Source organism: Mytilinidion resinicola (assembly GCF_010093595.1).
Source record: "Mytilinidion resinicola strain CBS 304.34 unplaced genomic scaffold BDZ99scaffold_13, whole genome shotgun sequence".
NCBI lineage: Eukaryota > Fungi > Ascomycota > Dothideomycetes > Mytilinidiales > Mytilinidiaceae > Mytilinidion > Mytilinidion resinicola.
Genome location: NW_022985449.1, coordinates 730,561 through 751,511, shown reverse-complemented (window position 1 = coordinate 751,511; position 20,951 = coordinate 730,561). Strand labels below are relative to the sequence as shown.

Sequence of the window (20,951 nt, the reverse complement as noted above, 5' to 3'; positions counted from 1 at the left end):
AAATGGTATGGAAATGGGAGTATTGTGGTAAACCGGGTCTTTGGGTAGCCTCGAAGAATGTGAAGGGAAGCCAGTCCGGAATCTAGATCCTAGAATAATATGATAGAACATTGATCCTAAATAGGTACAAGCGCCCTTTTGCATTCTCTTGACGTCGGATATGTACCCTGTAAGAGGCAGGACACGCTGAATCGGATCCTAGGTATAGGTTGATGTTACAATGTGTCGAGGGGTACGAACGGGAGCTAGTCCGTGTAATTTAGACTCGTTTTTCGCATCTTATTGCTCAACATTTCAGATCAGAGTATTATTTCCTGTGACCGTGAGCGCTTTCTCATGTTTGCTTACTGACAGGTGGCTTTTTCTAAGGACCTAACTTCGAGCATCGCAGACCAGACTACAAAAATAGAGCGCGTGATCAGATCTCTCAAGATATGAAATACACCCTCATTTAAGAGCGCTCAGAAAGAAACAGAAGAGAAAGGCGGGGCAACAAACTACCTGGAGCCGGGGATAGCGTCTTCATGCTCATTTCCAAAAATAGTGTCTCCTCTTCATCCCCTCTTCGCATCCCAAAAAGCCACCTTCACCACCTTCGCCGGCTGCAGCACAATATCGCAATGCATCCCCGGATCCTCCCCACCCATCTTATTCTCCACACTCCCAAACCGCTGGAAAAGCCGCGTAACGGTATACGCCATCTCGGTCAGCGCGAACTGCTGGCCGATGCAGATGCGGGGGCCGCCGTTGAAGGGGATATAGCTATCGTAAGTATTAGTGAGACATATTGAACGAGTAGGGGTGAGTCGGTTATGATGAAGCGAGAGAAGGGCTGAAATGGACTAGGTAAGAATAGGAGGGGAGAGATCTTACGTCCAACTCTTCGGCGTCCATCCGTCCCAACGCTCTGGCACGAACTTATCGACAGGCGGGAACCCAGACTCGGGCGGTGGATACAGGTCCTCCCTGCGCTGCATCACGAGCGTAGAGTATCCGATCGGAGTCCCGGCCAGGACGCTGACGGGGGACATGCCGTCTGGGCCGCCGCCACGGGGGAGGGTGGTGTCGTGTAAAGCGTCTCGGACGTTATAGGGCACTACAGGATAGAGACGGAGGGTTTCATTCATGATGTGCTATTTCGGTTCATGGTGAGCTTGCGGTGGCTGTACGAGGGTTGAGGGAGAAGGAGCGAACCTGCAGGTATTTCATTGACTTCAGGTCGTCGTAGGTTGGCCGCCTGTCCAAGCCGACAACGTCGACGATCTCCTGCCTCAACTTGGCAAGTATGTAAGGATGCATTGATAGCTGGTAGGTTAGCCAGGTAAGCGTGCAGGCCGTGGTATCTCGTCCAGCCAGGAGAACCGCGGCGAGCTGATCTCTCAGAATCTTTCGGTCCCTAGTGTAGCCTGCAATGGCGTGCAAAAAGGTGTAGCCTTCGTCGGACTTTGACTTCTTCTCGAGCTCGTCGGGAGACAATCGAAGAGCGTCTTCGATGTAAGTGTTGATGAAAACGTCGACTTTCTTGATAGATTCGTAGAAGCCCATACGTTTGCGCGGGACGAGCCAATTAAGGGGTCTATTTGATTGTTAGTCTCCATTTTTTAAAGATGGCCGTTAGGTGATCACCCTATCCTAGTAATCAAGCCCTGAATGTGCTGAGCCCTGCCGAAGGCGTGCGCGAACTCGACTGCAGGATCATGAAGGCTATCTACGCTTCGTCCGAGGAGGAAGTCCGTAGCAGCATCGAGAGTGTACCTAGCACTTAACATCAGCCCCGCATATCTAGGCCTGAGGGAACCACGTACCTGAAATACAAGTTCGCAAGGTCAACCTCCTGTCCCTGTCCCCCCAACTTATCCGCGAGTACATTGAAGTGCTTCTCGAAAACGTCAATATCGCTCAGCCGATCCTTGATGAACTGGGGACGGATCAACATGCGCGAGTCGTGCCATTTGTCCCCGTCGGTCGTGAAGATGCTATCACCCAAGAAATCATGCCACTCCCTGTTGAACCTTTCTCCTTTCCCAAAATCTTTGAACTGAGTCGCCAGAATCGCCTTGATGTTCTCTGGATCGGCGGTAAATACTATCCGTGTGTAGCTGGATCCTGCTTCGAGGGTCCATCTGCCCTTCCCGTAGCTCTTGAACATATCTAGCCACATTTCATAGTTCTTGTCTGCGAGCGAGGAGGTTACCGCTCGGTAGACTAAGTCGATCCCGAAGGGGAGATACGTCGTACGAATGGCGGCGCGCGTGCCGCCGAGGCGGTGGAGACGTTTTGTCTCAAGAATGTAGTTGACAGCATTGTAGATGATTCGGAAGATGAGTAGACCAACGATGACTTTAGGGATCGTGAGGTGCGGGAGCATGACTTGAAGCATTTTGACGGCAGAAGGAGTAACGTTTGTGGACTGGAGAGCTTTGAGACAGAAGGATTTCTTGATTCAAATACAAGAATACGATGCGAAACGAACAGAAATTCGCTCCATAGACGTCGTGCAACGACGTGGTCTAATCGAGGCTCCAGTTCAGGTTGAGGCGTGGATAGGATACAAATTATTCAAGCAAGCTCACCCCGCTCCAAGAGATTCGCATGGAGGGATTGGACAAAGAAGACGACACGCTCGTTGATATATCATGTGCTTGGGCGCGTGGGCATACGGAAATCCCGAGGCATGGTCTCCATCCGTCGTGGTAGTATCCTTCCTAGGACTGGCCTGGTGGGGTGACGCAACCGCCGCAACCATGGCTATTTCGACATTAGTAACAGCCGTCGTCCCGGACATACAAGAGTTGGGGAAAGTGGTATGTGTGGTAAACGATGCTCAATTGGAGCTGGCTGGCTGGTTTGAAGCGACCCGTGCCATTAGATGCGATGACAGTCGGCCAGAAGAGCTTCTGTCGTTGGCTGGGCAGTCCAGCATCGTTTGCGATGCTAGATGTCTGTATTTCGTAACACGGTGAGACTATAGGGGCACTACAATCGAGAGGTTGATACTGCCACCAGCCGCTTTTTCTTTATCCCCGGAATGCGGGGACGGCCAGGGGCTCGGAGGGGCAGGAGCACCAGCCATGAGGGCAGTCGTACTCGGCAACGTTGACATCACCTGCCGCGTTCGAGAGCATTTCCAGCAGGAAGGAGCGAAAATGGGAGTGGACGTTTTGAAAGGCGACATCCTCCCGCGCTCGGATGTTACGCATTCGGGAAAGAGACTAGCCCAAGATGGCGACGTTTACGAGGCTGGGCATCAGGGTCTTCAGCGGTGTTCAACACTGCTGGAGTTCTAGAGTTCCGGAGTTCCGGTGCATCGTGCTCAAAACATAGTATGGCACTTCGTTTATACCTATGTATCGAATTTGTAAATGCTCACGATATGCCAAAGGCTGGTCATCCTTCGGGAAATCCCGCCAAGTCAGATTCCATCTCGAATCACGGTTTCTCGCCAACTGAGAAGGGAAGATGGCATGCAGAACGCTTGAAAAGAGTACTCAGAATCCAACGTTAGGTGGGGAGTGTGCACTGCGTCCCATTCATAAGGCAGAAGGGCATCTGGATCGGCTCGGCCATGACGCCCCTGGCAACAAGACGCTCACGCATCATGCTCAATCTCGGGCTCGCCTCGACCTGGCTTCGATTGTGCCCTTGGGCATCTTTGGGCCCGCTCCATAGGACTTCTGCAGCCGCACAAGCACGAGGCCAGACGTTGCGGTCGATGTTGGTGCGATCTGTCTGCTCTGCCCACATGTGGACCTCGCCTCCGATGACTAGGTGCGCATTCTCATCGGGAACACCAGAGAGTGGATCGTAAGAGTACATGAGGCGCCAGTTGTGAAGGGGTTGGCTAGGTATAGTCAGCTACATTGTCAACTGTTGAAGCGCAAAAGTTACCAGTAGTCGTTGTAAGGCCAGTACTGCTTGGATGATGGCCCAATGACGAAGTCGAGCCACTGCCCGTGACCGCAATCAAGGTACTACAGGCCAAAGTTAGTTCTAGTTTGTTCTCCGGAGCCTTTGAAGCCTCTTACCCAGTAGTTGTAGTTGCCAGCCAATGCTTTGTGGCCTTTGGCGACTGTATCGGCGACAGCCTGATCACTCTGCCATGTCTGAACGATCACATCTTTCCCCAAGGTAAGATTCCATTCCAGGAGCATCTCTTCCCAGACAATCGGGGTAAGGCCCTGCGACCGAACTTGGTCGTGGTTCCGGTCCACGAACTTCTGCATGAGAGGCTGCAGGATGGCGCTGTCGTTGGACTTCACGGTATCGTCCAAGGTATACGCGTTCTTGTTGACCTCATCGCCTCCCGTGTGAAAGTAAGCTGAAAACGGAGCAGCCCGTGGAAGGAGGTCAGCAAGCAGAGTGTCTAGGAAATTGTAGACATCGGAAGAATTCAATTTGAGTGTTCCAGACGGGGGCTCTGCTGCGTACGTGCTCCAATCCGGTTGGATGTTGAATGCAGCAATAAGCTCTGGATATGAGTGCCAAATAGAAGAAGTGTGGCCCGGCATATCAATCTCGATGATGAATTCAATACCATTCAGAGCGGCGTAGTACTGAAGCTCCTTTAAGTCACCATGACTGTAGGTCAAGGACGACTCGTACGCTCCTTGGGAAGCCAGGCGAGGAAGTGCAGGAATCTCCAAAGGCCATGATTGGCCATCGGTCGCGTGCATGTGGAACCGGTTGAATTTGTTGAACGCCATAGCATCGATCATGCGCTTGATGTCCTTGACTGGAAAGAAGTTCCGTGCAACATCCAAGTTGAGACCACGGTGGGAGAACTTTGGAGCATCCGTGATCTCAACGGGAGCAAGGTTTGTGTACACGCAATCGTCCGTAGTTTTGAAGAAGAGTTGGCTGAACGTCGTAAGACCACGGACCAAGCCGATGGACGAGTTTGCAGTGATTGTAACCTCGCCTTCTTCGGTAAGGCTTAGGCCATACGACTCATCCACATCTCCTGCTAGAGCATTGACAAGGTTGTCGGGATCAGCCGCATTTTGCTTCAACGTCAGTGCTGTGACGTGTTTCTTGTCAGAGTTAGATGGCTCGAAGTTTGAGTTACGCGAGTAAAACTTCCATGGTATGAAGTTCTTCTCGAAGATCGTAGCGTATGTCTTTTGAATGGCGTATTGGACAATCTCGCCGCCGGTAGGAGCTCCGGAAGTGGCGTTCTCGCGATAGCTGTGACTCTTCTGTAAGTGACGACAAGTTAGTGCTCTGCGACCGTGAAAACATACTCTACTGGGTCGCTTGGGTATTTGATCGAGCCTACATATTCAGCACCATTGTAGGTGACCTGCACATCACCATCAATCCACAAGACGGTCTCTCCGGAGGTGTAAGTTGAAGGCTGCGGCCACAGTGCTGACGCGAACGAAGTCACGAGAGGGAGGAGATAGAGGAGCTTCATTTTTCTTTTCTGGCTGTTGAAACTTGGTGGAATGAGGAGAGTAATGAAAGAGTCTCGCCGGCCAGTGAGAAGTTTGTGACTTGTTTGCCACGTGAAGGAATGTTGTCGTGGGGAGTTGGGAAGTGAGAAATGTGTACCGCGTCACTTGGAGTGTCAGAGCTAGGCACGAGGAAGTAAATGGGAACTATAAATTCAATGTAGATGCTAAGTGAATGGTGGCTGTGCCGTAAGGCTTGGACTCCGTAGGCGACACACAGTGAGGTTTGTTGATGGTTGATGGCCAACGTGCTAGATTTAGAAAGCGCATGGACCAACAAGGCGGACATTCACCCGATTGGTTGGTATTATAACTATCTACAATGGTAGAAAGGCCATAGGCTTTCATTTCATTCTGCGTGCATTATTTTCGACGGTTCTTGCCTTATGAACTCAATAGTACGTACATAAGATGGCTCTGATTCTGGTTTATCAAAGAGACTACGTAGCCTTAGCTCTAGAAGTAAAGCATTGCTCTACTGGTCTCAATAAAAATCACACTATCGCTGCAGAGACAAAGCTCTAAAGTCATCACTGTCCGGCCTTTTACATAAATATCTAATCACGAGTCTAGATAAATAACCGTAAGGGTAATGGTGCTACCTTCTGCGATATGCTCTATATGATTCGGACCGTCTTTTCCTCATCAAACCAATTCGGTGCCGATTTGAAGATATCTCCGACTAGAATATCATAATTGTCATCATCATTGCTGATGTACCGCACCTGAGTTGCTGGAAAGATCAGACCGACGCGCTCATACGAGCCAGGAACCGTCGCACTGGCCTTCAACACTAGAACTGATGCCCGATATGGTCCGACGGAATCTAGGTAAGGCCCGCTCAGTATCATTTCGCATTCAAGTAAGAGCAGCAGAACGGACTCACCTTCTTGGAGTTCAATACCTGAAAGCTGGGAGAACTAAGATCCAGCGTAAAGCGATGGAGTTGTCCGTCGCGCTGTAACTCGCATACCCCAGACATTCCGCTGGCGTCCATACGGCGGCGATGGATCTTGCTGACAGCAGCGGTACCTGTCCATCCGTTGATGACCAAGAATCCGCTTTTTACACGGCCATGAGGATTCACACCTTGTACTTCGCATCTCGCATTCAACGCCTCCGCTGAATTAAGAGCGCCTTCTTGGCGAAGTGATCGATTGAAGTCTTCATCTAAGTCAATCGGGGCTCGCTAGCGCAGGTAGTTGATGGGGCTCTCGATAGAGGCCCAGGAGAATGATGGTGCGCGATATTGCTGGGGACGGCTGACGTGGCTCGTGTAATATGGATCAGGCGCCCAATACAAGCAGTGTGGGAAATGTTGAAGCCAGATACCCGCGAGATACACGGACTGGTTCGACTTTGCCAGACCTGACAGTACCGGAAGCCGATCTTCTTCTTTCGTGAGTCGTAGGCGGTTGCACTCCTCCACCATCGCCTGCCACGCCCAGTGGTATGCCACATCACTACTGTTTTCCAGGATTTCGATGTAAAAGTCCCGAGTGGTCTGTCCCAATCGATTACCTTTCTACTCAAGAGCATGGGTTTTGCAAGAGCGTATGCTTAGCCCACGCATTGTCCACTTTGGGCCTATGGAGCTATATTGGGAATGCAACCAGGGGTTGTTCTGCGAATGTCGTCCCCATGAAGGAAGGGTACGGATAGAACAAGGCCGTCCGAGACTGACAACCGTGTGGGGGTTGCGCCGTGGGCTATGGAAGATTGTGGAGTGGTCGGGCTCGAGCGCCAACCACCCCAAACTGGAATGGAATGGCTCCGAAAGTTTGGGATGGTGGAGATACTTGGCAACTTCTACAGTATTCGGTCGCAAACTTTTCCATATATAAGAGGGTGGGTGAGTGTTCGGGAAGCACCCAAAACTGCCATCGGCAGACTTCGTTGCAGCAACGGTAAGGTCAGCGTTCCTGAAAACCGAAGCCATGCTCGATGCTTCGTACTCCCAGTCGGCCAATGAATCCTGTATGATGCAGAGCGAGTCGATCCATAGCTAGTCGAATCCAAGCCTTCATGTAAGTATGACGGCATCTTGGAAGGTCTTCCCAAGTCTCTCAAACTTTATCTCCTCTTAGCGAGCATGCAAAGTACCCAGCGTGGTAGTTAATGTTGGGTACTGACCCCAGCAGTGACTGAGTGCTACGTATCGGCCCATTGTTCCTCTAGTTTCCCGAAGCTGGAGGCACGTAGCTGTGATATGAAGGACTCTGCTAGGAAGAAGGCCTGTCCTTTGTATCTTGCATTTGTCATGAGTCTCACATTGTTGGATCCAATTTGAGACTGTGTGTGAAACACAAGTTAGTGCCGTGTCAAAATCTTTGTTTACGAAGACCTTTGCAATGTGAAGCGTGCTGTTGGATGTTTAGTTGAAAGAGAGAAAATCTATGGCAGAGCACTCACATTCAGGCCCGAGTAGGAAATCAATGGACGCCATGTCCTCGAATCTAATGGAGACTATCCCGTTTGGCTCCCTGTCTGGATGAAATTTTGGTTCAGGAAATGATACAGTGACCTTTGAGAGGTCTAGGCCTCCCCTACTAACATCAGGTTCTGCAGGAAGTGATTCAAAGTAGTGAAAAGCGCCTTGCAATTCCCGCAGCCTACATCCCGTAGATTTGCTAATGTCGTGTTTATGGTAAAATCTAGTGGCGAGGGTGCCCAGCATTTCTCCTCCCTGGAACATATTAGGCAACCTTCGTCCCGCCATACTTGTATGTCGGGTGCAGCCTTGCTTCTCCGTCTAATTCGGCTGGTGATTACCGAAAGGAAAGATCCTGACATTACAGGTCGCTCTTCGGTGAATAAGCCGCAACGGATTCGGATTGATCAAAGGTAGATTTAGCTGGCCTTGTTAGTAGAGGTAGAAGCGCTGTGAGGTGCTACCTAGCTCACCGGTCGCCAGCCTTAGCGTCCTTCCAAGCTTGTGGCTGAGGGGAACAACACGACACGTGGCCACGCAAAATGACAACGACCAAAACTCGATGTGTGCAAGTCCGTTGTTCCATAACTTGTCTATACTACCGAGACTTACAACGAGCAACCATTACAGCCACACAATGCAACCGTATACAGAGACGAAGTTGCCTCGTCAGCAACCCGCCAAACCAAAATGACGCCCAAACGCGCAATATGCTCTCGTTCCAGACACAACGTCCAAATGGTATGAACCGGACCAGCAATGCAATTCCACCCAGAACTCCAACATAGAAAAGTACCAAGTGTTCATCGGAACAAAAAAACCTCAAAAGCTCAATCGATATTCTCCGGCCGCTTAATTGGACTCTGCCTGACCGGACTCTCGATGCGGCTCTCAGCAACTAAGGGCGGGATATGCAGACTATTCCGGATGCTCCCCCTCGTTCCACTGACTGACGCAATGCTAGCCCGTGGCTGATCTGGATCATTCACCAGCACTGGTGCATATTCCTCCGCCACCAAATGCGCTTGGAGCCGTGCATCGTCTCGCATCTTCTTAATCTTGATGTAATTGTATGCGGCGATGCTCGCGATGGTGATGAGCAAGCCGGAAAGGTTTATGGGTGTAAGGTGGTCGTCGAAGACGATGTTGGCAGCGGAGATGGTAACCACCTCCTTGAAGATGCCGCAGATGGAGAGTGTGACTACCGATGTACGCTTCAGGAGGGCGAACTCAGACGACGTCATTAAAAAGGCGAGACAGCCGGGAAATAGAAGAATGCCAATACCCAAAACTGGGCCTTTGGTCTCCATGAGCTGAGAAAATCCCCCTGCTAACGCGGAGAATCCCTCTACCGGTATGGCGATAACGAGAAGGGATAGGAACATGACAGGGGCGAGAAAGAAGATAGAGGAGAAAGGATTTGATGTTGCGGGGTTGCGGAGAAGGAGGATTTGCGTGAGGGACCAGCGAAAGCCGGAGGAAAGTGCGGATGACATAACCAGGATAAACCCTAGAGCGTTGAAGGCGGTTTCGCCAGCAACCATCATAACTACGCCAATAGTCATGATAAGGATAATAAGGACGAGTTTCCAGGACGGCTTTTCGAGGCGGAAGAGAAAGGCGAATATGAGGACGAAGCCGAGAGCGGAGGACTTGCACATTGCTGAACCTCGTTAGCAAAATTGCACATGTGGTGGATGACAGTCTAGTCTTACTGAAGAAGGTCAGAGTTATAAATCTCAAACTCATGTTCCCCAAGCCAATGTCCATGCCCGTGGCAACTCCACATGGCCCAAGACGTGTGAAATAAAACCACTTGGTCATGAGTGGCTTCTTCGGATCAATAGCCTCAGCAGGAGGGGGAGGACCGCGGAAGGAATGGGGGTTGCTAATGGAATCGTGTCGTGGACGAAATGCTGGTATTAGGAATAGGACCAGCGATGCGAGGGAGAATTGAACAATCATATGCAGGCAAGTTGTGAATAGCGGGAACGGGAAGATGTTCCGGGATTCTCCATCCTCCTTCTCGTCTTTGAACATCCATTTGTTATACTGGGCCAGTTAGCATCTAGTATACTGCATTATGACACTAAATACTCACCAGTGATATTGAGATTGAAAACAAGTACCTATTGTGTTGTTAGCAATGCCCTCTACCAGGACTCGAATGGATACTCACCATAATCCAATTAACAACGCGTTTATGAGCATAGATCTTACCATGCTCTGCGAAGCCATCTTCTCCTCTTCCTTCGAAATGCTGTGGTCCGGCACAATCCGCTCATCGAACCTAGTATGCTGCCTCTTGCGTCTCCTGCGCCGCCGCCTGTCTCTCGCCGTCAATCCCGTCTCCTCGTCGTCCTCGAGCTCATCGTCGGAGCGCATATCATCCAGCTCGAGGTCGGTGCTCTCGGTCTTGTTGGAGGAATCCGAGAGCTCTCCGTCCGACGAAGACCCGTCCTCTTCGATGGGGGGCTGCGACTGTGTCCGCTGGTGCTTCTTCGCTGTGGGTTCGCCGCCCGGGGGGTTCCCAGCTCCTGCGCCGGCCAGAGATGCGCTTCTTCGTCGGGCGTGGTTCGTAGGCGGCGCTTCCATAACAGGAGAGTCGGCGGAGGTGAGGTTTGCTACGCGTGACACGTGTGAGCGGCGGTGATGGTCCTCGGCCGGAGAGGACGGGCTGGAGAGGGTCGCAAGCGGGACCGCATCAGCAGGATGCCGTGGGTCTGTATAGAGGGTGGAGGAGGACGAGGAGGAGTCGCGGGTTTGGTCGGTGAGCAGCCAGTCGTGTGCGCGGGTCATGCTCTCCTTGGCCGCCCTTCACCAAGAAGACGTTGGTCTAGTGCCTTGGCGGGACAGATCAGCTGGGCTGAAGAAGCGCATCAGGGGAAGCCTCCAAATTGCGGGGAACGGATGCCTCGTTGAGGCCGCGAGATGTTGACGCCGAGAGCGTGTGAGGCGCGATATAATATTCGTTCACTCTTCAATGGCCTGGAATGCGTGTATGTACAAGGTACCAGGGAAGTGTCAGGGTCTTTCCTATTGTTTCTGCTCCACCGTTCCAGAATCTTGACCTCCCAAATTATCAGATCTCAACTTCAGCACTCGGTAGTCCGAAATACTGCATGAAGAGAATCCCAGGGCACGTTCCCGTGTTCTCCATTAAGCTTCGATACCGAAGCTGATCCTTCGTTTGTCTCCGATCTTCCCCGCTCACGTGACTTCTAGACTACATATCTACAGTACTGGGTCATAAGTTCAGGCATACGGATATCGCACTGCTTGGGCTCTAATATTGCTAGCCCAAAACCGCTGTAAGGAGTGGCCTGGTTAGCTAGTGGCTGGTCAGTCACAAGATAGTCGAATTTATACTGTGTCGACCTTCACATTGTTTTCGGAGTTGAGAGCCTATAGGGGTACCACAAGCAGTGATGGACGGATGGTTGGAGTCGTTCATGGGACCAATCGATTTCAATTGTGTTGCACACTATTTCATTGCCCATAGTCATTCCTCAAACCCATTACTCCAAGACTTGGACCACGCATCGTGTATCAAACAGCACCCGCCATCCGCTTCCGATAGTGCAGCACCACCAAGTATCCAGCCTGAATCCAAGGCCATGTATTCCCAATAGGCTTCAATGCACCAATTCGCTCATCTGCCCATCTGCTCAGCATCTTCAACTCTCCATCACACCGAGGGGCGCAAGAAGAACTTCTTTAGAAGCGCCTTCGCGTATCCGTCTGCCTTCGCGTCCGTCAAGGGGAAGATCCGCGCGGGAATGGTGTAGCGACGAAGCGCAGCAAAGCTCGGGAAAAGCTTTACCTTCTCGCCAGTGCGCCATGCGTCAGCCAGGTCGCAAAGATTGACGTGGACGTTCGCGAGGGCCTATGCGTCCGGTATTAGCACTCTAAGAACACAAAGCGTGGTAAAAATACTCGGAATAGGACGAGATCTGGTGCATTACTCACCTTCTTGCACTTCTTGACACTCTGAGGTGCCGGCTCAATGCTGCATTTCTCGCATAATGCCTTCCAGCCCTCCAACTTGCTCGCGTCAGTTCCATAAGCTCGCTCGAACTCGGTATTCCAGGCCTGAGTACGATAGATAGCCGCCTCTTGCTTCGTCCATGCCATGTAGCTGGCTAGTCTGTCGAATTCAGCAGCCATCGGTGCCGTCGCATTGGCCTTGAAACCCGGGAAGCATGCGAAGAACGCGAAGAATGAGTCGGCGTAAGGATTGAGCTCCGGTCTGTACTCATTGCCAAAGCACGCGCGCCAGTTGCGACGCCAGGTTTTGGAGTTCAGGCGCCAGCCGCGCTTGAAGCCCAAGCGACCGAAGTTGACCGCGTTGGCCTTGTCCGCATAGACCGTGAAGTCGGCGAAGGATAAGAAGAACGTCATGTTGAGATCTGTGAAGCCACCAGTCAGATCACCGATTGTAGAGGGAGGCGTAGCGATGTCGCTACTACTGAATGGCGATGCTGTAGCCTCGACTGGCGGTGCGTGAGGCATAGTGGAAACATCAAGGGCTGCGAGGCCGGCGGCGAGTGAGTCCATAGCTTGTCCTTTCATTTTCGCCATGTTAGCTGGAACGATGCGTTCGGGTAGATGCAGAGAGCGAGATGGAAAGGGGATTGTGCTGTGAGAGTGCGGTTTGTCGGAGAAAGTTGTTGTGGGTCCGGTTGCAAACACTGGAACATAAATACGGCAGGTTTCCGGCGGAGAAACGTGACTGTGGGTCTGCGGCTAGTAGCGGTGTTCACTTTATTAGTAGAACTGTTGGTGATGGTCATCATCATTGGGCTGTGTAATCTGTATACACTGGCCTGTCACCACCAGGCTTGCTTGAACATATTTTCAGGAATTTGGATAGGGTGTAAACAAACTAAATTGAATAACCATTCAACTAACTAGGTCAACTTACGAGGCTCCTCTTAGGGTCGCAGTGGACGTAACTTTGCATCCTACAGGTTTTTGAACATCCGCTGAAGCTATTTAGAGAGTGGTGGACAGTTATGCACAGATGAGATGGAAAATAGTTACAGGTGTACCACTATCATAACACATCGAGTGTCAATGAAAGCCTGAAACGTAAAAGAAACGTTTCGCCTACTAGTCTTCCAGTTCATCTAAAGGCCCCCCAGGCTTCTTATTGACTCTTTCAAGGAGCAAGATCAGCCCTTGTGACACTGTTTCCCATTATCCAGGCACACCTTCTTTCTGTTCAACTGCTTGTCCGCAGGCCCCGTAGGACCACCTACATACTTTCGATTCCCCGCCAACTGCTTCTGCCTCTTACCTTTGTCCGGGTGTTGCTCATCGCCCCATTTTCCCAGAAAGTACAGCCAATTCACCGGAGTCCCGGCTAAAAACGGCGTGAATGAAGCTGTTGTCACCATTGGCGGGGCTTTGGGGTCCGTGGGGTTGGGTGTGATACTGACGGGTTGTAGTTATAGTATCAGGCATTGAGAAGAGGGCACCGGCGTTCGTTTCGTCGACGAGGAGGAAGGGGAAGGGGAGGTTGAGATTGGGGACTGTATGGTCGTGGATTCCGGAGGTGGCGTATACGGCGTGAGAGCCATTAGCACAGTAGGCTAAGGGCTATATTTGTGAGCTTGGGCTGGCAATATGCCACATAAAAAATCGAAGCGCTAACGTACCCGTTTGCCAGATTTGTCCTTTTTCAAGACCCGGTATTGAAAAGCTTGGCCATTTGAATGCTGTGAGTACCACACGTATTTCGGCTCTCCGTTAGCGAAACGGACTATGTTATGCTCCCTGCGATACATGTCAGCTGGTCCAATAGTTGTGGGGTCTTGAAATATTACCAGTCACCAACATGGTCTCCTGCGACAAGTTAGTAGGCCTTTGACTCACAGGGGACATCCGAGGCAGGAATTACCTAGCTGATTGTTCAACACAACCCCACCCTAGTTGAAAGCAAAGAAGTACATGTAAACGCATGCACAGTTCCATTTCCCGTATCAGTGATGATGATGCAGCATGACACAGCATTCTTCGTCCTCCCCTCCGCATCAGGTGCGACTCCGTTCAGCCATGCTGGATTCGTCGTAATGTCGACAGTGGATGTCAAGTAGACATCTTTACCTTGCTTGGCGCCGACCTTGTTGAGTTGATCGAGATTATCGAGAGTAAGAAGTGTGAATAGCAAGATAACATCTGCACGGCAATCTGCGGACGCGTGTTGGCGAGCTGGGCGCTGATGTCCGAGGGTTTGTATTACTCTTTCGAGGAAAGGTAGACGAGGGGCGCTATGCAATGGTTAAGAAACTTTCTAGAGAAATTACAGCAAGGAGAAAAGTGAGGTCTAATAGGGTGAAAAGCCTGCTAAATTAGTTTTACATCGATACATAGGAAACATGCGCTTCAAAACTGATGATAAGTCATGGAATAATAACTTCAAGTTGAAAGTGAACCCTCCTTGAAAAACTGGAATCAATCTAATCTTCTTACCATAATCGATTACAAACTGCGGGACCCAATCCGGCGCAGGTCTTGTCTTGGGAGTATTTTTATCAACTTCAGCCATACTATCAACGTACTCAAAGATTCAGAGTATGAGAGCTACCCGGATGTCGCGTAACAAATATGCTTGGCAGCGCTTAGGTTAGTGCTGTAGGTAGCAGACGTAGGTAATGAAGAGAGAGTCTTGCTAAGAGAGATGAGATGTTATGCGGGCTGATTACGGCTCCTGCCTCCGAGCTAGGAGAGTTCCTACCACCGGTGCACTCGCCTTATATACCTTCGATGTGAAACGCCCGCATGCGCGTCGCGCAAGTCAAGACAGCATTAGCTGCGGAGACTCAAAAGAGACTATCAGCTGAACGGACGCAGCCACCTACAGCCACGACTTGGATGCAACAACAGGCGGTCTTGGTTTTCTATGAGAGACTGAGTGCCGAGCTGAGGAAACGAGAAATACGGATGAATATTGGATCTTGATGTTAGGGGCATCTAGAAAAGTTCCTAGAAATTTTCACATCTCGAATCTGTGGTATGTGCCAAGCTACGAGTGTTTTTATCTACGCGCCAAGCGAAGTGTGCTGTCAATCTTGTGCAGCCCACGTGTCTTTAGTTATCTTTCAAGACTCTTGGCAATTTCTGGTGCTCGTCACTTGAAGCTATCTGGGATCTGCAGCTCCCATCACGATGATGCCAAGTTAGTATCAGCCCTAGAAATGTAGGGGCCTGATGTGGCACACCTGATCGAGGGCGTTGGCGACAGAAGATGATCTGCACAGCTCACGTCGCAATTGGGCGTGCTAAATGATAGGTAAAGCAAAGCCAGCCACCTCTGCGGCTCTGGATGCGGAGAGTCCGCTGAGGAGTTGTCAGTGAATGTGACGGTTGAAGTGGTGGTGGGGTGTTGCGACTTGTTAATGTGCCGGGTCGGTGTCGCCCCAATAAACAAAACAAACGGAGTGCCTCATTTTTCAGAGCCAGTTCAGAAACAAGTAGGATCCGCTATGTGCCGTAGGCCGAAGCTTCGAGGAGAAGTTGTTGGGCTATTCAATGGTGGTGAAAGATGGTGCGAAAGACGGTGCGAAAGACGGTGCGAAAGACGGCCTCGACCATACAGCTAGACTCCGGCTAGCGCGAAGCCCCTTTCCTATCTATTCCAGCCTCCGAACGATACCAGCACTATTACTGTGTATTTTCCTTATTTCCGAACAGCAGACTTCGTCGCTCCAACATCACGTGGATTATTTTTTGGCATTTCATGTGACAGTGCTGAGTCCATTGCATCTTGTCGACCACTTACCCGACCAAGGTGGTGGATCCACGTTCTGAGCCTCCTACTCTGTGTTCATCACAACTTTGACTCGAAAGGGGCTATGTTGTTCAAGACTTCATAAGATGTCTCATGTGAGTCCTTTATTCTGCTAATTCCTAGCTAAGTTTTCCTCATCACTCCTTCAAATGCTGCAAAATCAGCTCCACCTCCGCATCCGCGGTCTCGATGATATGCTCCGGCGCAAACTGCGGCCTCCAGCCAATCTGCTTGCCATGTACTGCGGTAAACGTACACCTAGTCTTCATTAGCACTCACAACCTATCCATTCCAGAGAAGATATCTTACAGTCCGCCCAATTGAACTGGCACAAAGTCCTTTGGGCATTTTAGTGCATCCCCCATCTTCTGGAGTTCTTTGTCATCGGCCTCCTTTACCACGTCATTGTCGATGTACTTGCCCTTCGCTAGTGCCTTAGCCATGGACGAGTAGATGTCATCCCAGGCCACGCTGCCGGGTGAGGCGAGATAGTACCCGTTCTTGCCGTAGCCAGGCTCTTTTCCGGATAGAATAGCGCGCAGCAATTCTATGTACAGAGTTGTATTGTCGATGACATGGCACACGGGCCATGTCTGCCTCGCATCGGATTAGAACATATCAATGGGCAGGTGGTATTACACACGTACCGGCCGTCCAACGTCAACCTTGTAGACTTGTCGGACCTTTATGGCTGCTTGTACGATGGCAACAGTCTGTATTGATATCGGATTGCCGAAGCCCTCGCCTTTGCCGTCTGGACTCTGTCAGCTCTATTAACTCATTAGTAGCTTTAGGTATTGCTTACAGACGATGCACGGCGCAAAGATGTAGCTTCGAACGCCTTTAGCTTCCGCGTCCTCGATGACGAGGTTGTTGGTTTCAACCGCCTGAAAGACCAATTACTCTAAATTACTTCCCGACCGTGAATGATTTCAGACATACCCTCTGCAGTAAAGGGAACGGCGCCTTCTGACTCTTCTGAATATCGTACAGCTTTGGATCTGTATCTAGGAGTGGCGCATCCGTTGGTGCACCGGCGTGTTCAGAAAATATCTTTGCGCCACTGGTGTGCAGGAAGTGCACCTCCTGGCCTGTTTGCTTCTTCAGCTCTGACAAAGCTTCGATGAAGGAAACTTGATGCTCCCAATTCCGGGGATCGACGAGATAGAAGACGATGTTGATCTTATGGTCGAGAACAGCTTTCTTAATGCTTTCTGGGTCTTCCAAGTTGATATGTAGAGCCTCGGCACCATACTGCTTGACAGCTTTCCCTTGCTCTTCTGTTCGGACGAGGGCAAAGAGCTTCTCATACGATAGAAAATTCGCTTCTTTCCAACGAGCGAGAAGAGTTCCCCCGAGGTATCCTGAGCCGCCTGTGATTAGAATCCGGTGTGCCATAGCTTCAATTGAGCCCAAGGCAGAGAAGGCGAATGGAAGTAATGTAAGAAAGAAGACGATTGGAGTCTTTTTCTTTGATTTATAATGATGTATCGGGGCTAGGCACGTGATCGGAGATATCCCTGTCCAGATCCGACCATACCCTCGCTCTTTCACGTTTCCAATCAGTTTCGGCAAACAGCATGAAGAGCTAGTTGGATATTGCGAGTGCAATTTCCTCCATGAATAATAGCATAGTGCCGTTTGAGACGACGAATTTGGGGCAATTCTCACCTGTTGATTATGTTAGTTTCACTTAAGGTCCGAGCAATCGCCGTGCTTCCTCAACACTTGATAAATGCGATATCTTTTGCGTATGGTTTCACTTGCTACAACACAAGCAGAGTAAATCAGCCAATCGGATACTGATAGTGCCTACGAGATTCTGTGAAGAAGGTAAGATATCTCACTGAAAAAAGTCCCATCCGTTCCGAGAGAGGTGAGAAGATTTTGATTTAATACATGCTAATAGCTCCAGGACGAATTGAACCCTAGATTCTCGACACCCACATAGCCCTTACTATTTCGACCCAGTGCGAGGTGCTTTGCGAGACCGGAAAAATATAATCACTAGAGACGAACAGGAAGTTTAAGCGAACGGCGAGCACGTGCTGGGGGTAACCACTGGTGCATAGGATCACCCGTGTGCGTATCTAGCAGCAACTGCCTTTAGCAACATAAAAAGGTAAGAGTTCGTTGACTCGGACAGAGGATAGGTCGAGCGAAGCATCCTGCTCATGCGGCACATCCTGACCGATGCCTAGGTGAACAACGGCCCAATCAGCGCTCAAAGCCTATCGGAGCCGGAGAACCCAAGTGGTATCACGGAGGACAAATTGAATCTCAGACTCAGTAGCAAGCTGCTGCCCCTCGGTGCTTCGCGCTCTGGAAGTGCCGTCTCTCAGAATACGAGACGCCGTGGTTGTAGGTCAACACGAGTTACTTAAGGCTCGGCGTACTCTGCCCTCACTGTAGCATGATATACTCGGGCTAACGTCCTCAACGGATCCCCGAGATTCACGCCCGCTCGAGACAGCCATACAAATCTCACCTATCAGATCGTGGGGCCAGACGCTCGGGCCTCTATCACCAAAATCTGCCCTTTTGCAACGTCTAAAACGTGAGAAGACTGAGGTTTAAATTCACGGAGAAGTGAGCGACTAGTACCTCTTAAACGTGTTCGAAACCATAGGCTAGCTTTCCCGGTGCTGAAACCATGCTGTTGAGTTGTCTCGAGCGGGCATGAATCTCGGGGATCCGTTGAGGACGTTACAGCACGTAGGATTCCCATGTTGATCAGAAGCATGGGGAGGCGGATAGTCAGCCTATCTTGTTTCGGGAAACGGCCTGTGCCCCGTGATTAGGGCATAGCACACATGTCGCAGTGTGGGAGCTATGGATAAAGCCGGTGCCGAGGGGGAGGCCTCGTCAGATGTCCACACATAGCCTCAAAATAGATTGTGTTCGCCTCAAGGAGCTATTGCTGGGGATGATAGGCAAGGCCGACTGGGGCTTAGACTTTCAAGCAGTGTGGAATCGTGTGTAAGTGCAAGGTAACAGGATTGATACTCTAACCAATCGGGCCTTCACACTGAGCATCTAACCCGTGCTATGAGGATGCTAGACGAGATCGTCGATGTCTCGACAGCAGACGACAGCATGTCGCTGCACTGAGCCCTCACCAGTGGTGCTGCCAACGTCGGGCTTCCCACAGCTAGCCGCCTGTCGCCCACAGGTGATCCGGATCACCACTCTTCACTGGCTGATCATCACAGCCATGAGCCCCTCGTGACTCTTCGCATGCATCCTTCCGGCCAGAAAGCTGCAGGAATGCAGATACCATGCGTCTCGCTATCGGTGCACGAACCTTTTGGTAGCACGGGGCCGGAGGGCATCATGCCATGCCGTGGCAGGTTGAGTAACTTTGATGCACCGCATATGCAAGAGCGACACCGGTATTAATTTTTGGCGTCCAAATGCCCCTCGTCACGAATGTAACCCTGTCTCTCAATTCTGCCGAACAAACTGAGTAAGTTTGAAGGAGCGGATCAGAAGTGATAAGGAAGTGATGGAAGTGCCAAGACATTTCTCGTGAGCGCAATATTCGACCTTCTACCCGAAGGCCACATTCAAACCCTTTCAAAACGACTTGAGAGACAGGAAAGATGAAACAAGTATTAGAAACCACCATACAACCTTCATCGATTACCTGAGGCTTGAGCAGAAGCTCCTCAAGGAAATCCTTGAGCCGTTGGAAGCTGTGACAAGATAGCACTCGTCGATACGTACAGCATGGGAATGGAATTCGTAAGTTGACTTGTTGCTTGATCAGAGGTCATCCTGATTTTTCGATATATTCCTTGACAAGGTCTCTCTTGTTGCTTCTCCTATCACCAACTCCAGCTAACCTGCTTTCGTTTTACAACCAAGAGATCCCCATACCTTAGGGATCTAGCGACGACTGGAACAGACGATAACGAGGGCTACAGATCACTCCGGCGATCCTGACGACAAAAGCTGTGGTTGGGAGATACCAGAAAGTGATGTTGGTCTGAGATCGAGCACTCCTTGCTTGTGAGATGAAGAACACGGGTTGAATAATGTCTGGACTCGCTCGACCGGAGGATACACGCGGAGATGATATATTCCAGAGCCCGCCAATTTCCGCGCAAAATCTGCCTTGTTGTAGCTTCGGATTGTAGTAAAGGAGAGTTTCCAGTGACGAGCCAACGTAGACTCCGGTACGAGCGGTAGCAGGCGACGGTTGATTGCCCGCGGAAGATTAAACTCTCGGTATGAAAACGTTCTCATCGAAAATCCGATCATTATGAGTCGTTATGGAGGGTTTATTGTCGCAGTGTCGTGCCTTTGACCAACGTAGTGGCTCACTGTTCCAGCAGGCAACGATCGCAAAGTCTTCAGACCACCCCTCTTGTCCTCCTCTTCCTCCAAATACACACGCACCTCGTCCTACAATCGATATGATTCGGAACTCGGCGTTCTGGAGTCAGCGCAACGTTGGGTGTCGTGTCGTCGGCCGTCCAAGCTCCTTCCAAAAGCGTCCTGACATCCGGAGAGCAAATCGGCTTATCCTCCCGAAGTCCATATTCGATCGGCCGGCGACGCACATGGGACGAGTGCAAAGCTTATGTTGTCACCAATAGTATGCGGAGTAACCATGAAGTGATACGGTTGATGCTTTGGTAGCCTTGGTTCGATTTGTGGCCGAGAATCTGCAACCAGCAGACTTCGTGCTTCATGTTCATGTGGAGTTCCCGCCGGAGCCCTAAAGACTACATAGGTGGTCTGTTACGGCTTTTGCAATCGTATAAAGCGTTCTTGAAGCCTTGAAGAAGTTACTCTAACGCCCCGGCCTGTTCGGGTGGACTCTGTTCGGCTGTCCTTGCACTGATGGACTTTTGTGCAGATATTAGAATCAAGGCAGACGAGTCTGGAGCATTATGTTCGAATGGAACGATGCGGAAGCACTGAGTTTGAGTCGTTGAAGAATGCCATGCTCTTGATTTTTTGAATACGACCGTACGGTCGGGGGGCTTCGAGGGTGTTAGCCGCCAGTCTCCCACCGCAATTTCTCGTCCCTGTCACTGTCCACTCACGCAACAGAGGCATCCCTCCCATCTACCTTACATATCTTGGCTGTGAATGCTTCAATGATACGTTATTTCTCGTAGAGTTTCAGCTCAATACGCCCCGGCGTTCCTCTTGGAATGACCAATAGTATTCATGATCATGCAGAAGAGGCCCCAGTCAGGCCAACTGTCACCATGCTAGATGTGCGCTAGAAATGGAAAGATATAGAAACCGACCTGCCAGATCGTGT

General features: G+C 50.6%; 8 protein-coding genes across 8 annotated transcripts; 1 reads left to right on the top strand and 7 right to left on the bottom strand.

Moving 5' to 3' along the window:
• Positions 1-267: 267 nt before the first annotated feature.
• On the bottom strand, positions 268-2,368 carry BDZ99DRAFT_446738 (cytochrome P450; the record flags this gene model as incomplete). Its single annotated transcript, XM_033717982.1, has 5 exons — positions 268-762; positions 874-1,133; positions 1,195-1,576; positions 1,627-1,755; positions 1,806-2,368. The coding sequence occupies 5 exons, from the start codon at positions 2,366-2,368 to the stop codon at positions 555-557; spliced, it is 1,542 nt and encodes a 513-aa protein (XP_033574783.1). The 3' UTR covers positions 268-554.
• A 928-nt stretch (positions 2,369-3,296) lies between these two features.
• BDZ99DRAFT_509962 (uncharacterized protein) lies at positions 3,297-5,413 on the bottom strand (the record flags this gene model as incomplete). The annotated part of the gene is made up of 4 exons (XM_033724436.1): positions 3,297-3,841; positions 3,889-3,971; positions 4,026-5,195; positions 5,276-5,413. 4 exons carry the CDS (start codon positions 5,411-5,413, stop codon positions 3,502-3,504), a joined length of 1,731 nt encoding a protein of 576 aa, XP_033574782.1. The 3' UTR covers positions 3,297-3,501.
• Positions 5,414-5,806: 393 nt separating this feature from the next.
• Positions 5,807-6,882, bottom strand: BDZ99DRAFT_572712 (uncharacterized protein; the record flags this gene model as incomplete). The annotated part of the gene is made up of 4 exons (XM_033728228.1): positions 5,807-6,276; positions 6,337-6,370; positions 6,424-6,639; positions 6,718-6,882. 4 exons carry the CDS (start codon positions 6,880-6,882, stop codon positions 6,068-6,070), a joined length of 624 nt encoding a protein of 207 aa, XP_033574781.1. The 3' UTR covers positions 5,807-6,067.
• Positions 6,639-7,614, top strand: BDZ99DRAFT_66467 (uncharacterized protein). The gene is made up of 2 exons (XM_033728807.1): positions 6,639-7,477; positions 7,592-7,614. The coding sequence occupies exon 1, from the start codon at positions 7,007-7,009 to the stop codon at positions 7,292-7,294; it is 288 nt and encodes a 95-aa protein (XP_033574780.1). The 5' UTR covers positions 6,639-7,006; the 3' UTR covers positions 7,295-7,477; positions 7,592-7,614.
• Positions 7,615-8,711: 1,097 nt separating this feature from the next.
• On the bottom strand, positions 8,712-10,476 carry BDZ99DRAFT_391914 (TPT-domain-containing protein; the record flags this gene model as incomplete). Its single annotated transcript, XM_033715754.1, has 4 exons — positions 8,712-9,544; positions 9,597-9,933; positions 9,983-10,010; positions 10,061-10,476. 4 exons carry the CDS (start codon positions 10,474-10,476, stop codon positions 8,712-8,714), a joined length of 1,614 nt encoding a protein of 537 aa, XP_033574779.1.
• Positions 10,477-11,569: 1,093 nt separating this feature from the next.
• On the bottom strand, positions 11,570-12,282 carry BDZ99DRAFT_391589 (uncharacterized protein; the record flags this gene model as incomplete). Its single annotated transcript, XM_033715737.1, has 2 exons — positions 11,570-11,767; positions 11,851-12,282. The coding sequence occupies 2 exons, from the start codon at positions 12,280-12,282 to the stop codon at positions 11,570-11,572; spliced, it is 630 nt and encodes a 209-aa protein (XP_033574778.1).
• A 773-nt stretch (positions 12,283-13,055) lies between these two features.
• On the bottom strand, positions 13,056-14,431 carry BDZ99DRAFT_489398 (uncharacterized protein; the record flags this gene model as incomplete). The annotated part of the gene is made up of 7 exons (XM_033722982.1): positions 13,056-13,246; positions 13,362-13,482; positions 13,542-13,659; positions 13,710-13,728; positions 13,784-13,811; positions 13,850-13,941; positions 14,356-14,431. 7 exons carry the CDS (start codon positions 14,429-14,431, stop codon positions 13,056-13,058), a joined length of 645 nt encoding a protein of 214 aa, XP_033574777.1.
• Positions 14,432-15,742: 1,311 nt separating this feature from the next.
• On the bottom strand, positions 15,743-17,100 carry BDZ99DRAFT_464722 (NAD(P)-binding protein). Its single transcript, XM_033720387.1, has 5 exons — positions 16,616-17,100; positions 16,479-16,560; positions 16,321-16,427; positions 15,983-16,266; positions 15,743-15,931 (listed from the first exon to the last, which is right to left on the bottom strand). The coding sequence occupies exons 1-5, from the start codon at positions 17,069-17,071 to the stop codon at positions 15,811-15,813; spliced, it is 1,050 nt and encodes a 349-aa protein (XP_033574776.1). The 5' UTR covers positions 17,072-17,100; the 3' UTR covers positions 15,743-15,810.
• Positions 17,101-20,951: the final 3,851 nt, after the last annotated feature.

Coding starts and splice junctions, on each gene's coding strand:
- BDZ99DRAFT_66467 (XM_033728807.1), top strand. CDS start 7,007: ATGCTTAGCCCACGCATTGTCCACTTTGGGCCTATGGAGCTATATTGG.
- BDZ99DRAFT_464722 (XM_033720387.1), bottom strand. CDS start 17,071: ATGGCACACCGGATTCTAATCACAGGCGGCTCAGGATACCTCGGGGGA. Junction 16,428..16,478: donor CTTTGCGCCGTGCATCGTCT/GTAAGCAATACC, acceptor GACAGAGTCCAG/ACGGCAAAGGCGAGGGCTTC. Junction 16,267..16,320: donor AGGTTGACGTTGGACGGCCG/GTACGTGTGTAA, acceptor GATGCGAGGCAG/ACATGGCCCGTGTGCCATGT.